The sequence below is a fragment of the Sander vitreus genome, unplaced genomic scaffold (assembly GCF_031162955.1).
Source record: "Sander vitreus isolate 19-12246 unplaced genomic scaffold, sanVit1 ctg297_0, whole genome shotgun sequence".
Lineage (NCBI taxonomy): Eukaryota > Metazoa > Chordata > Actinopteri > Perciformes > Percidae > Sander > Sander vitreus.
This window is the reverse complement of record NW_027595451.1, coordinates 135,501-149,186: the sequence shown is the minus strand read 5'-3', so window position 1 is coordinate 149,186 and position 13,686 is coordinate 135,501. Positions and strand designations below refer to the sequence as shown.

The following is a 13,686-nucleotide window of genomic DNA, read 5'->3' as shown; positions in this document are numbered from 1 at the left end:
GTGAACTCCTCGCTGCTGCTCTGAGCCACTGCTACGCTAACCCTCGCTACGCTAACCCTCGCTACGCTAACCCTCGCTGCTGCTCTGAGCCACTGCTACGCTAACCCTCGCTACGCTAACCCTTGCTGCTGCTCTGAGCCACTGCTACGCTAACCCTCGCTACGCTAACCCTCGCTGCGCCAACCCTCGCTACGCTAACCCTCGCTACGCTAACCCTCGCTACGCTAACCCTCGCTACGCTAACCCTCGCTACGCTAACCCTCGCTATGCTAACCCTCGCTACGCTAACCCTCGCTGCTGCTCTGAGCCACTGCTACGCTAACCCTCGCTACGCTAACCCTCGCTACGCTAACCCTCGCTGCTGCTCTGAGCCACTGCTACGCTAACCCTCGCTACGCTAACCCTCGCTACGCTAACCCTCGCTGCTGCTCTGAGCCACTGCTACGCTAACCCTCGCTACGCTAACCCTCGCTACGCTAACCCTCGCTGCTGCTCTGAGCCACTGCTACGCTAACCCTCGCTGCTGCTCTGAGCCACTGCTACGCTAACCCTCGCTGCTGCTCTGAGCCACTGCTACGCTAACCCTCGCTACGCTAACCCTCGCTACGCCAACCCTCGCTGCGCCAACCCTCGCTACGCCAACCCTCGCCGCGCCAACCCTCGCCGCACCAACCCTCGCCGCGCCATCCCTCGCTGCGCCAACCCTTGCTACGCCATCCCTCGCTACGCTATCATTGGATAAGTCGTCGAGCAGATTCCTGTAAACATTTTGACGATGTTTCAAAGCTAATGTTTCGGATGTTTCCTTGGATGCCGTTTCCACGGCAACAGGTTGGTTACCATGAGAATGACTGATGGGGCCGAGGAAGCCAAAGCGAAAAGGTCTCTTCCTGCGAGGACGGCGAGGAAGAGGACGTTTCCTGACATCTGGTTTAGCATCTGTGCTAACATCTGAAACTGCTTTCTCCCTTTCTACATTAGCGTTAGCATCGACGATAGCTCCAGTACCGGCAGGGTACTCAGTCGGTTTCCCGCTATCTGCTGTAGCTTCTGTGCTAGCAGCGTTTTCTTGCTTTTCAACACTTGACTCACTGCCAGCGTCTGCATTAGCGCCGTGGCTAGCTCCAGAGCTAACATACACGCTAGGAAGGCTAGTGGGGGGCTCTGCGTCGACGCTAACATCGTTACTAGAGTCAGATGTAGCTTTAAGGCTCAAATCTGCTGCAGACTCCTTCACCAAGCTGTCAGGTTTAGTGTCCATGTTGGCTTCAGAGCTAGCAGAGCTGAAGTTAAAGTTAGACTCTGGGCTCCGACTAGAATCAGAAGTCGGGACGGGATCAAGATGAAGTTCTGCACTCTGGGAGTTGTTCCCCGGAGAGTCTGATGTCGATCCAGAGTCTGACATATCTTCTAAATCTGACCTAAAACCTCCAGACTCAGTCCGTGCTGCTGTTGGGACCCTGATGTTTAGCGATTCCTCAGACTGTTCCCGACTGATCTCGGAGCTGAAGTTAAACTTAAACTGCAGGCTGAGTTTTGAATCAGAAGTCGGGACGGGATAGAGATGAAGTTCTGTGCTCTGAGAGTCGTTCCCTGAGTCTGAATCAAGTCCTGGATTGCCTGACGAATCCTCTGATTCAGAGGTGAAATGTCCAGACTCTGTCGGTGTTTTCGGTGAGGAAAGAACCAACAGGACTTCCTCACTGCTGGAGCTGACGTCTGGAGTCCCGACTCTGGAGAGTCCCGGGACGGACGCAGTCAAACCCACAACCTCCTGACTTTCCTCAGAGCTGTCTGAGTTTAAGCTAACGTTCACCTGGAAGAAAGACCTGGAACTTTCCTTGGACACAGTATCCCTCGGCGTGCTAAAGATCTGAGATGCTACATCTTTATATGGACTGACAGGGTTTAAGCTAACACCTAAATCTACTTGAATGGACTTAACAGAAGTGTCAGGACTACTCAAGTCAGAGATCAAGCTAGTTGTTGAAACAGTAACCTCCTGACTTTCCTCAGAGCTGTCTGAGTTTAAGCTAACGTTCACCCGAGAGAAGGACCTTGAACTTTCCTTGGACACAGTATCTTGGGGCATGCTTAGGAACATACTCTCTACATCCTGATTTACACTGACTGGGTTTAAGCTAGCACCATTTTCTACTTTGATGGACTTAACAGAAGCGTCTTGAACCTGTTTTCTGTCTGGATCAGGACTACTCAAGTCAGAATGTGAGTTTGTTGTGGAACCAGTAAGCTGCCGTGTGGAATCTCTTGGACCAGTTCCTTGCTGGAAACTGGAGCTAGTTGCCTCAAGGCTTTCGTCACTGTCAGGAACTCTGGTCTGGTTTTTGGGATCTGTGCTAACTCTATCGAAGTTAACAGACTCCGAACTCTCATCGCTTTCATCAGAACTCAAAGTAAAACCCGTCTTTTTGTCGGTTAAGGAAGTGGGAGTCGAACTGACGACTTTACGATGACTACCCTTTGATCCGGTCACTGCCCGGTCGACTGAAAGAAGATCTACAACTTTCTGGATCAAGCGAAAAACTTCCCCAAGTGTAAAACCAAACCTGTGATCTTCACTAATGCTTTGTCCGCTTGAAGCTACTTCGCCGTAGCTCGTCTTCCCCGAGCTTGAGCTCTGAGAAACTGGAGGATAAACATTTCTCGCTGGTTGATCGGTTAGCTCTGCGCTCTCTGTGCTGTTGTTAAAATCATCAGAAAGTGGATCAGAAGTCTCTTTGCTGTTTGAATCATTAGTAAAGTGCTCTGACCTGAAGTTGTTTTTGTCATTAAAGTAACCGATGACGTCGCTGCTCTCTGTGCTGTTGTTAAAGTCATCGCTAAACATCGGGCTCACGCTAGACTCAGTGGTGTTTAAAAATAAAGACTCAAAGTCCTCAGAAAGAGTCACTAACATCGGTTGGTCACTCATCATTTCTTCTGATGACACGTTCTCCTCTTCATACTCTCTCCTGATTGGCCGGCTGCTGGTTTCTGGCTCAGTTTGGGGAAGCAATGCCATTTGTTGGACCTTGTGCATTTGGGATTCCTCGCTGCTCTCGCTGCTTGAACTGTACGAAGAAAAGAACGAAAACGACATTTACAAAATATGCAGAGGCAGAAAGGAGTATGAAAATATTCTACTTCAGTACAAGCAGTATTACTTTGAAGAACAATAACTTCAGTACAAGTACTAATACTTTAAAGAACTATAACTTCAGTACAAGAACTAATGTAACGAGCTGCCAGAACTTTTTCAAAATTTGTGCTATAGGGCGACCAGGTAGCTCACCTGGTAGTGCCTGGCGCGTCCATATACTGAGGCTCAGTCCTCAACGCAGCGACCGCAGGTTTGACTCCGACCAGCGGCCCTTTCCTGCATGTCATTCCCCTCTCTCTCCCCTTTCATGTCTAAGCTGTCCTGTCATAATAATGCCCAAAAAAACATTTGTGCTACGGAGTGTTTTGGGAGATTAAAAAAGTCGCCGTGGTTGCTTTTTGAGACATTTCTTTCAAAGTTTTTAAAATGTTTACTAACCGAGCAGCAGTATGTTAAAGTGTGGATGAACGAGTAATAAAACCAACGAGACGAAAGAGAAGAAAGAAGGCCGGTGTTTACCCGCTGGCTGCCGTCTCGTCCTCAGCCAGGATGAAGATGGTGAAGCTCAGAGAGGAGTTGGTTTTTGTGTCTTTGACCTCCACGATCACACCCGACGGGGCTTCAAGCAGAGTGGGCGGGGCTTCAGGTGGAGTGGGCGGGACTTCCATCAGAGTGGGCGGGGCGTGTTGGTAGGTCACCCCCACTACAGGAAACACAGCAGGCGGCTGGAAATAAACGACACGTGTTTAATGTTGACACCACGTTGTGTTAAAAGGCCCGGACACATAGAGACGGTAATCGGCCGTTGGACAGTCTAGCGAGGTCGGTGACTCTAGTCTGTTCGGTGTCTTCCGTTGTCCGTTGGACGGGCCGTCAGCCTTCATTTTGGCTGATTTGACATGTATAATCGGGGGGGCGGGCACTACCGGCAGTCAGACTCAATGACCCATCTGATTGGTGGAGAGCTGACCAGGAAACGGGGAGCGGGATGAGCGTGACTAGAGTCTCTCAACATCTGACCTTTGTTGATCTGAAATGAAGACAGATTCAGCAGCTGCACGGCCTGTTTCTCTCTTCAGATGTTTCCAGAAACACGTTACGGTGAACTATTTTAGGACAACATGAGATCGTATTCTGAACGAGACGCCATGATGGTCGGGGAGCAGCCAGACCCACGTGACGCGTTCGTCCAATCAGCTGCCGGTTTTCATTTTTGGGCGACAATCCAGATTAGCGCCGCCTGCTGTTATGGAGACGTATTACGTCTGGTCTCTTCGGTGTTCTGAGGAACTTTTTGGACCGACTCGGGGAGACTGATCAGTCCCACTGGCTTTACTGCTGACGGTCGGCGTCTGGTCGCTGTGTCCGGGCCTTTATGTTGACACTACGATGTTTAAGTTGATACATAAGTGTTTTGGTACTAACGTTATATCCATGGTGGTATTTGACGGAGGATTTCATTCTTGCATGTTTTGTTGTGTTGTGCAAGATCAACCCCCCCCCTCCTCCTCCTGCCCCCTTCTGCTTCCGTATGTAACAACAACATCTGCATGGAAACATGTAATTATCTCTGTGAGTCTGTGCTGTTGCTGAGGCTCACAAACTCCCATGATGTGCGTACGCTATCTTTGAGTATGAAAGCTGGGCTGTATTTTAAACACGGTGCACCCTGAGCACTATATGATGCAATCACCCAAAACACATTTAAATACCCTGAGGAACATGTATTAATACCTTCATATCTTCATCAGAGGAAGAGGCCGACCAGGAATCACCGTCTGAACTCAGCTGCAGGAGAGCAAGAAGTTATTGATACAATACACACACACACAGACACACAAACACAGACACACACACACACACACACACACACACACACACACACACACACACACACACACACACACACACACACACACACACACACACACATCAGACATACAGCACATAGACAGACATACATATACAGACACATTATTAGACACAGATAGACATATACTATACATTATCACACATAGACAAAGACATAACACAGATCAGACACACACACACACACAGACACATAAACACAGATAGACACACACACATAGACACAGACACTACGACAGACACACACACACACACACACACACACACAGACACACACACACACACACAAATACGTTGAGAAGTCTCTGCAGACACACACACACCTGTAGACACACACCTGTAGACACACACCTGCAGACACACACCTATAGACACACACCTGCATACACACACCTATAGACACACACCTGTAGACACACACCTGCATACACACACCTGTAGACACACACCTGCAGACACACACCTATAGACACACACCTGCATACACACACCTGCATACACACACCTGTAGACACACCCCTGCAGACACACACCTGTAGACACACACCTGCATACACACACCTGTAGACACACACTTGCAGACACACACCTATAGACACACACCTGCATACACACACCTATAGACACACACTTGCAGACACACACCTACAGACACACACCTGTAGACACACCCCTGCAGACACACACCTATAGACACACACCTATATACACACACCTATAGACACACACCTATAGACACACACCTATAGACACACACCTATAGACACACACCTATAGACACACACCTACAGACACACACCTGCAGACACACACCTGCAGACACACAACTACAGACACACACTTGCAGACACACACCTGTAGACACACACCTGCAGACACACACCTGCAGACACACTTGCAGACACACACCTGTAGACACACCCTATAGACACACACCTGCAGACACACACCTGCAGACACACACCTATAGACACACACCTGTAGACACACACCTGTATCTTTTGCTATGTTTTGTATTGTGCTATGGACCGTTTTTTGTGTGTCCTGAAAAAAGAATAAAGTAAAGTAAACTCAGACTTCTATAAGTGTGCTAAAGAAAGAATAAGTGAAGCTCTGTGTGTGATATGACAAAGATCTGTTCTGATTGGCTGTTGCAGACGAAGTTTACAACACACAGGAAGCAGGAGGTTTGATTGGCTGTCACCATGTTGTGTTTAAATATAAAACATGTAATCAGGAACACAGAGGGACTAAATCTGTCCACTCACACACACACACACACTCACACACACACACACACACACACACACACACAGACACACGTAGTCACAGAGGGACTAAATCTGTCCTGCAGAGAGTCTGAGGTCGCTGTTCTGTTTATCTGCCTGAACCACACACTGTAAATATACACACACACACACACACACACACACACACAGACACACACACACACACACACAGACACACACACACATACACACACACAGACACAGACACACACACAGACAGACACACACACACAGACACATACACAGACACAGACACACACTACACATGACACACACATTACACATACACATGACATAGACATTACAGACATATACTATTACATAGACATAGTACATATTATCACACATTACATATATTATATATATAGACATAGACATTACTAGATAGACAGATAGATAGATAGATATACATATATATTACTATTATTATTAGATAGATAGATATATCATATACATTATTAGATATTATTATATAGATAGATAGATAGATAGATAGATATACATATACATATTATTACATATATACATATTAGACATACAGATATTATTATTACATAGATAGATAGATAGACATATATACATTATTAGACACATACATATTACATACAGACATTACACTATTACAGATAGATAGATAGACATACATTACATACATAGATAGACATTACTACATTAGTACTACATATTACTATTATTACATACATATTAATTCATATCACATATTACTAGACAGATAGGATAGACATATTACTATCACATTACTATTATTAGACACTAGACATATACATACACACACACACACACACACAGACACACACACACACACACACAGACAGACAGACAGACACACACACACACACACACACACACAGACACACACACACACACACACACACACACACAGACCCCCAGTGTGTATCAGATGTTCTTACCGGAGCTGAAGAGATGTAAGTGAGAACCAAACAGCTGAGCAGGAACACCAGCTGCAGCATCTTATCCACCAGCTGGGTTTCCAGGTCTGTCTCCAGGTGTCTCCAGGTGTTTCCAGGTGTCTCCAGGTGTCTCCAGGTGTTTCCAGGTGTTTCCAGGTGTCTCTAGGTGTTTCCAGGTCTGTCTCTAGGTGTTTCCAGGTGTTTCCAGGTCTGTCTCTAGGTGTTTCCAGGTCTGTCTCCAGGTGTTTCCAGGTGTTTCCAGGTGTGTTTACAGCTGTGTTTAGGGGTTTATTCTGCTGAAGATGAAACAGAATGACGACAGCAGCCTTGATCTGGTGAGGTCATCGGACACAGATCTACCCAGTATGCATCGCTGTGACTCGATGATTTGATCAGACAAACACAGATGTTAGCCTAGCTTAGCATCCCATAATGAGTCAGGACTGGTTAATGAAATGGGTTTCTGATTGGTTCTCACCTGGTGGGGGCGGAGCCGCTGAACACAACCAGTCAAAGATGATCAAATCCACAAAGAAAGGAGAGAAAGACCTCGTCTGTCTCCGTCTGCATCCTAAATGTCTCTGTCGGGTCTGACCTCGCAGAGCAGAGGCCACGCCCCTCGCCCTGTTTCCGTTAGAAACCAGAATATTTTAGGACTCTGAGCTTCGCCCAGCAACACAAAAATGTTAATTTTTAGGTTTAAATGACAGACTTCATATACGAGAGAGAGAGAGAGAGAGGATATATATATATATACATACATACCACATCACACACACACACACACACACACACACACACACACACACAGAGACACAAACACACAGAGACACAAATACACACACACACACACACAGAGACACATTATATTACACACACACACATACATACACACAGAGACATAAATACACATACACACACACACACATAGAGACACAAATACACTACATACATATCACACACATAGAGACATCAAACACATAGAGACACTAAACATACACACATACACACACACAGAGACACAAACACTACATATACACACATTACTAGAGACACTAAATATCATTAGACACACATATTACACAGAGATACAAACATACACACACATGAGACATAAATATACACACAGATATACACAGACATTACATACATCATAGAGACATTAAATATTACACATAGACATACACATACATATTACTACATAATATTATTAGAGATATCATACATATATATACATATATATACATTATTATTAAATACATACATACATATATATATACATATTAATAATATTAGAGATATATACATACACATATTAGACATACTACATATTACTATATTACATATACACATTATTACTATTAGCACAGAGACATACATATTATTACATATATATATACACATATTACATAGAGACACTAAAACATATATACATTATATATTAGAGACACAAACACACACACAGACACACACACAGACACACACACACACACACAGAGACACAAACACACACACAGACACACACACACACACTCTGACCCATGTTCCTCCACCAGACTCTGACCCATGTTCCTCCACCAGACTCTGACCCATGTTCCTCCACCAGACTCTGACCTCCACCAGACTCTGACCCATGTTCCTCCACCAGACTCTGACCTCCACCAGACTCTGACCCATGTTCCTCCACCAGACTCTGACCCATGTTCCTCCACGCAGACTCTGACCCATGTTCCTCCACGCAGACTCTGACCCATGTTCCTCCACCAGACTCTGACCCATGTTCCTCCACCAGACTCTGACCCATGTTCCTCCACGCAGACTCTGACCCATGTTCCTCCACCAGACTCTGACCCATGTTCCTCCACGCAGACTCTGACCCATGTTCCTCCACGCAGACTCTGACCCATGTTCCTCCACCAGACTCTGACCCATGTTCCTCCACCAGACTCTGACCCATGTTCCTCCACCAGACTCTGACCCATGTTCCTCCACGCAGACTCTGACCCATGTTCCTCCACCAGACTCTGACCCATGTTCCTCCACCAGACTCTGACCCATGTTCCTCCACCAGACTCTGACCCATGTTCCTCCACCAGACTCAGACCCATGTTCCTCCACCAGACTCTGACCCATGTTCCTCCACCAGACTCTGACCCATGTTCCTCCACCAGACTCTGACCCATGTTCCTCCACGCAGACTCTGACCCATGTTCCTCCACCAGACTCTGACCCATGTTCCTCCACCAGACTCTGACCCATGTTCCTCCACCATCCACGCAGACTCTGACCCATGTTCCTCCACCAGACTCTGACCCATGTTCCTCCACCAGACTCTGACCCATGGGTACGCACATTTTGTACCACTAGTTGATGCTGTGTTGGCAAGGTGTTAACAGTCACAATATGTTGTAAACATATTAATACTCCGGTGACCCCCCCCCCTGTGTGTAATGCTGCATGATGGCCCTGCTGGCCCTGCAGGAGGACTCCACTAATGGAAGAATCAGGAGAGAGAGAGACTTCAGGGACCAGGATGATGACTGGCTAATATGCTGATTTAGATTCCCTAAAGCTGAGCTCTTGGATCTGTGTACTGAACTGGGTCCAGTAGAGAGGGCAACGCGCCGGAACCGGTCCATCCCGGTCCAAATACAGGTCCTCGCCACTCTGGGGGCAACCAGCTGTTTCCAGAGGGAAATGTTTGTATGTTAATGTATGAATTAACATACTGATCAGCATTCACGAGGGGCTCTGCATTGACTATGCGTGTACAGGCGGGATAAGAGGCTGATTCCCGTACGCAGACTTGTAGGTATTAGGGTTAGGGTTCTGTGATTTAAAAAGGGAACGTTGCTTACAGATGTACGTACGCACGGTTTTATAAGTCTTTTCTTTTTTGGCGTACGACATTTTTGGCTTTTGGCCGTACGAACACTTACAGTAAGGATCCTACGCAGAGTTTTATAAATGAGACCCCAGCTCTTTACGCACATGATGGGTCAACTGCTTTTCTGCTAGTTATACTTTTTAAAATATTAAGCTTTTTTTACATTTTTATTTTACTTTAAAAGTCAATAGAGCAATCTTCAAATCCTCTTCTTCCTTTGAGGAACGCTGCTCCTCCCACAGCATTTACACTACAGACATCATTCAAACGCTGACTGTTCACATTCAGCTGTTACAGTTGTATTCAGCTTCATATCTTTTCTGTCTGCCTGTCTGTCTGTCTGCCTGCCTGTCTTCCTGCCTGTCTACCTGTCTGTCTGTCTTCCTGCCTGCCTGTCTACCTGTCTGTCTTCCTGCCTGCCTGCCTGTCTACCTGTCTTCCTGCCTGTCTGTCTGTCTACCTGTCTGTCTGTCTACCTGCCTGCCTGCCTGTCTGTCTACCTGTCTACCTGCCTGTCTACCTGTCTTCCTGCCTGCCTACCTGTCTGCCTGCCTGTCTACCTGTCTTCCTGCCTGCCTGTCTGTCTGTCTGTCTACCTGTCTGCCTGTCTGTCTACCTGTCTTCCTGCCTGCCTGTCTGTCTGTCTGTCTGTCTACCTGCCTGCCTGTCTGTCTGTCTGTCTACCTGTCTGTCTGTCTACCTGTCTACCTGCCTGCCTGCCTGTCTGTCTGTCTGTCTACCTGTCTGTCTGCCTGTCTGTCTTCCTGCCTGCCTGTCTGTCTGTCTACCTGTCTTCCTGCCTGCCTGCCTGTCTGTCTACCTGTCTGTCTGTCTACCTGTCTGCCTGTCTGTCTACCTGTCTGTCTTCCTGCCTGTCTGTCTACCTGTCTGTCTTCCTGCCTGTCTGTCTACCTGTCTTCCTGCCTGTCTGTCTACCTGTCTTCCTGCCTGCCTGTCTGTCTGTCTGTCTACCTGTCTTCCTGCCTGTCTGTCTGTCTACCTGTCTGTCTATCTGTCTACCTGTCTTCCTGCCTGTCTGTCTACCTGTCTTCCTGCCTGCCTGTCTGCCTGTCTGCCTGTCTGTCTACCTGTCTTCCTGCCTGTCTGTCTGTCTGTCTGTCTGTCTGTCTACCTGTCTTCCTGCCTGCCTGCCTGCCTGTCTGTCTAATCATGTCTCCCCACAGTCAGAGACCTGTCTGCCTGCCTGTCTGTCTAATCATGTCTCCCCACAGTCAGAGACCTGTCTGCCTGCCTGTCTGTCTACCTGTCTTCCTGCCTGTCTGTCTAATCATGTCTCCCCACAGTCAGAGACCTGTCTGTCTACGTGTCTTCCTGCCTGTCTGTCTAATCATGTCTCCCCACAGTCAGAGACCTGTCTGTCTACCTGTCTGTCTGCCTGTCTGTCTAATCATGTCTCCCCACAGTCAGAGACCTGTCTGTCTACCTGTCTGTCTGCCTGTCTGTCTAATCATGTCTCCCCACAGTCAGAGACCTGTCTGTCTACCTGTCTGTCTGCCTGTCTGTCAATCATGTCTCCCCACAGTCAGAGACCTGTCTGTCTGCCTGTCTGTCTACCTGTCTGTCATCTGTCTGTCTCAGTCTGAGCCCTGTCTGTCTACCTGTCTGTCTGCCTGTCTGTCTAATCATGTCTCCCCACAGTCAGAGACCTGTCTGTCTCACCTGTCTGTCTGCCTGTCTGTCTAATCATGTCTCCCCACAGTCAGAGACCTGTCTGTCTACCTGTCTGTCTGCCTGTCTGTCTAATCATGTCTCCCCACAGTCAGAGACCTGTCTGTCTACCTGTCTGTCTGCCTGTCTGTCTAATCATGTCTCCCCACAGTCAGAGACCTGTCTGTCTACCTGTCTGTCTGCCTGTCTGTCTAATCATGTCTCCCCACAGTCAGAGACCTGTCTGTCTACCTGTCTGTCTGCCTGTCTGTCTAATCATGTCTCCCCACAGTCAGAGACCTGTCTGTCTACCTGTCTGTCTGCCTGTCTGTCTAATCATGTCTCCCCACAGTCAGAGACCTGTCTGTCTACCTGTCTGTCTGCCTGTCTGTCTAATCATGTCTCCCCACAGTCAGAGACCTGTCTGTCTACCTGTCTGTCTGCCTGTCTGTCTAATCATGTCTCCCCCACAGTCAGAGACCTGTCTGTCTACCTGTCTGCTCTAATCATGTCTCCCCACAGTCAGACCTGTCTACCTGTCTGTCTGCCTGTCTGTCTAATCATGTCTCCCCACAGTCAGAGACCTGTCTGTCTGCTCTGTCTGTCTAATCATGTCTCCCCACAGTCAGAGACCTGTCTGCCTGCCTGTCTGTCTACCTGTCTGTCCTGCCTGTCTGTCTGCCTGTCTGTCTACCTGTCTGTCTGCCTGTCTGTCTAATCATGTCTCCCCACAGTCAGAGACCTGTCTGTCTACCTGTCTGTCTGCCTGTCTGTCTAATCATGTCTCCCCACAGTCAGAGACCTGTCTGTCTACCTGTCTGTCTGCCTGTCTGTCTAATCATGTCTCCCCACAGTCAGAGACCTGTCTGTCTACCTGTCTGTCTGCCTGTCTGTCTAATCATGTCTCCCCACAGTCAGAGACCTGTCTGTCTACCTGTCTGTCTGCCTGTCTGTCTAATCATGTCTCCCCCACAGTCAGAGACCTGTCTGTCTACCTGTCTGTCTGCCTGTCTGTCTAATCATGTCTCCCCACAGTCAGAGACCTGTCTGTCTACCTGTCTGTCTGCCTGTCTGTCTAATCATGTCTCCCCACAGTCAGAGACCTGTCTGTCTACCTGTCTGTCTGCCTGTCTGTCTAATCATGTCTCCCCACAGTCAGAGACCTGTCTGTCTACCTGTCTGTCTGCCTGTCTGTCTAATCATGTCTCCCCACAGTCAGAGACCTGTCTGTCTACCTGTCTGTCTGCCTGTCTGTCTAATCATGTCTCCCCACAGTCAGAGACCTGTCTGTCTGCCTGTCTGTCTAATCATGTCTCCCCTACAGTCAGAGACCTGTCTGTCTACCTGTCTGTCTGCCTGTCTGTCTAATCATGTCTCCCTACAGTCAGAGACCTGTCTGTCTACCTGTCTGTCTGCCTGTCTGTCTAATCATGTCTCCCCACAGTCAGAGACCTGTCTGTCTACCTGTCTGTCTGCCTGTCTGTCTAATCATGTCTCCCCACAGTCAGAGACCTGTCTGTCTACCTGTCTTCCTGCCTGTCTGTCTAATCATGTCTCCCCACAGTCAGAGACCTGTCTGTCTACCTGTCTGTCTAATCATGTCTCCCCACAGTCAGAGACCTGTCTGTCTACCTGTCTGTCTGCCTGTCTGTCTAATCATGTCTCCCCTACAGTCAGAGACCTGTCTGTCTACCTGTCTGTCCTGCCTGTCTGTCTAATCATGTCTCCCCCACAGTCAGAGACCTGTCTGTACTGTCTGTCTGCCTGTCTGTCTAATCATGTCTCCCCCACAGTCAGAGACCTGTCTGTCTACCTGTCTGTCTGCCTGTCTAATCATGTCTCCCTACAGTCAGAGACCTGTCTGTCTGCCTGTCTGTCTAATCATGTCTCCCTACAGTCAGAGACCTGTCTGTCTACCTGTCTGTCTGCCTGTCTGTCTAA

The 13,686-nt window shown here is 47.9% G+C and overlaps 1 protein-coding gene across 1 annotated transcript; it reads right to left on the bottom strand.

Moving 5' to 3' along the window:
• Positions 1-228: 228 nt before the first annotated feature.
• LOC144513617 (uncharacterized) lies at positions 229-5,015 on the bottom strand. The gene is made up of 3 exons (XM_078244764.1): positions 4,835-5,015; positions 3,620-3,825; positions 229-3,071 (listed from the first exon to the last, which is right to left on the bottom strand). The coding sequence occupies exons 1-3, from the start codon at positions 4,838-4,840 to the stop codon at positions 545-547; spliced, it is 2,739 nt and encodes a 912-aa protein (XP_078100890.1). The 5' UTR covers positions 4,841-5,015; the 3' UTR covers positions 229-544.
• Between the last annotated feature and the right edge of the window lie 8,671 nt (positions 5,016-13,686).

Coding starts and splice junctions, on each gene's coding strand:
- LOC144513617 (XM_078244764.1), bottom strand. Junction 3,072..3,619: donor GACGAGACGGCAGCCAGCGG/GTAAACACCGGC, acceptor TTCTTCGTACAG/TTCAAGCAGCGAGAGCAGCG.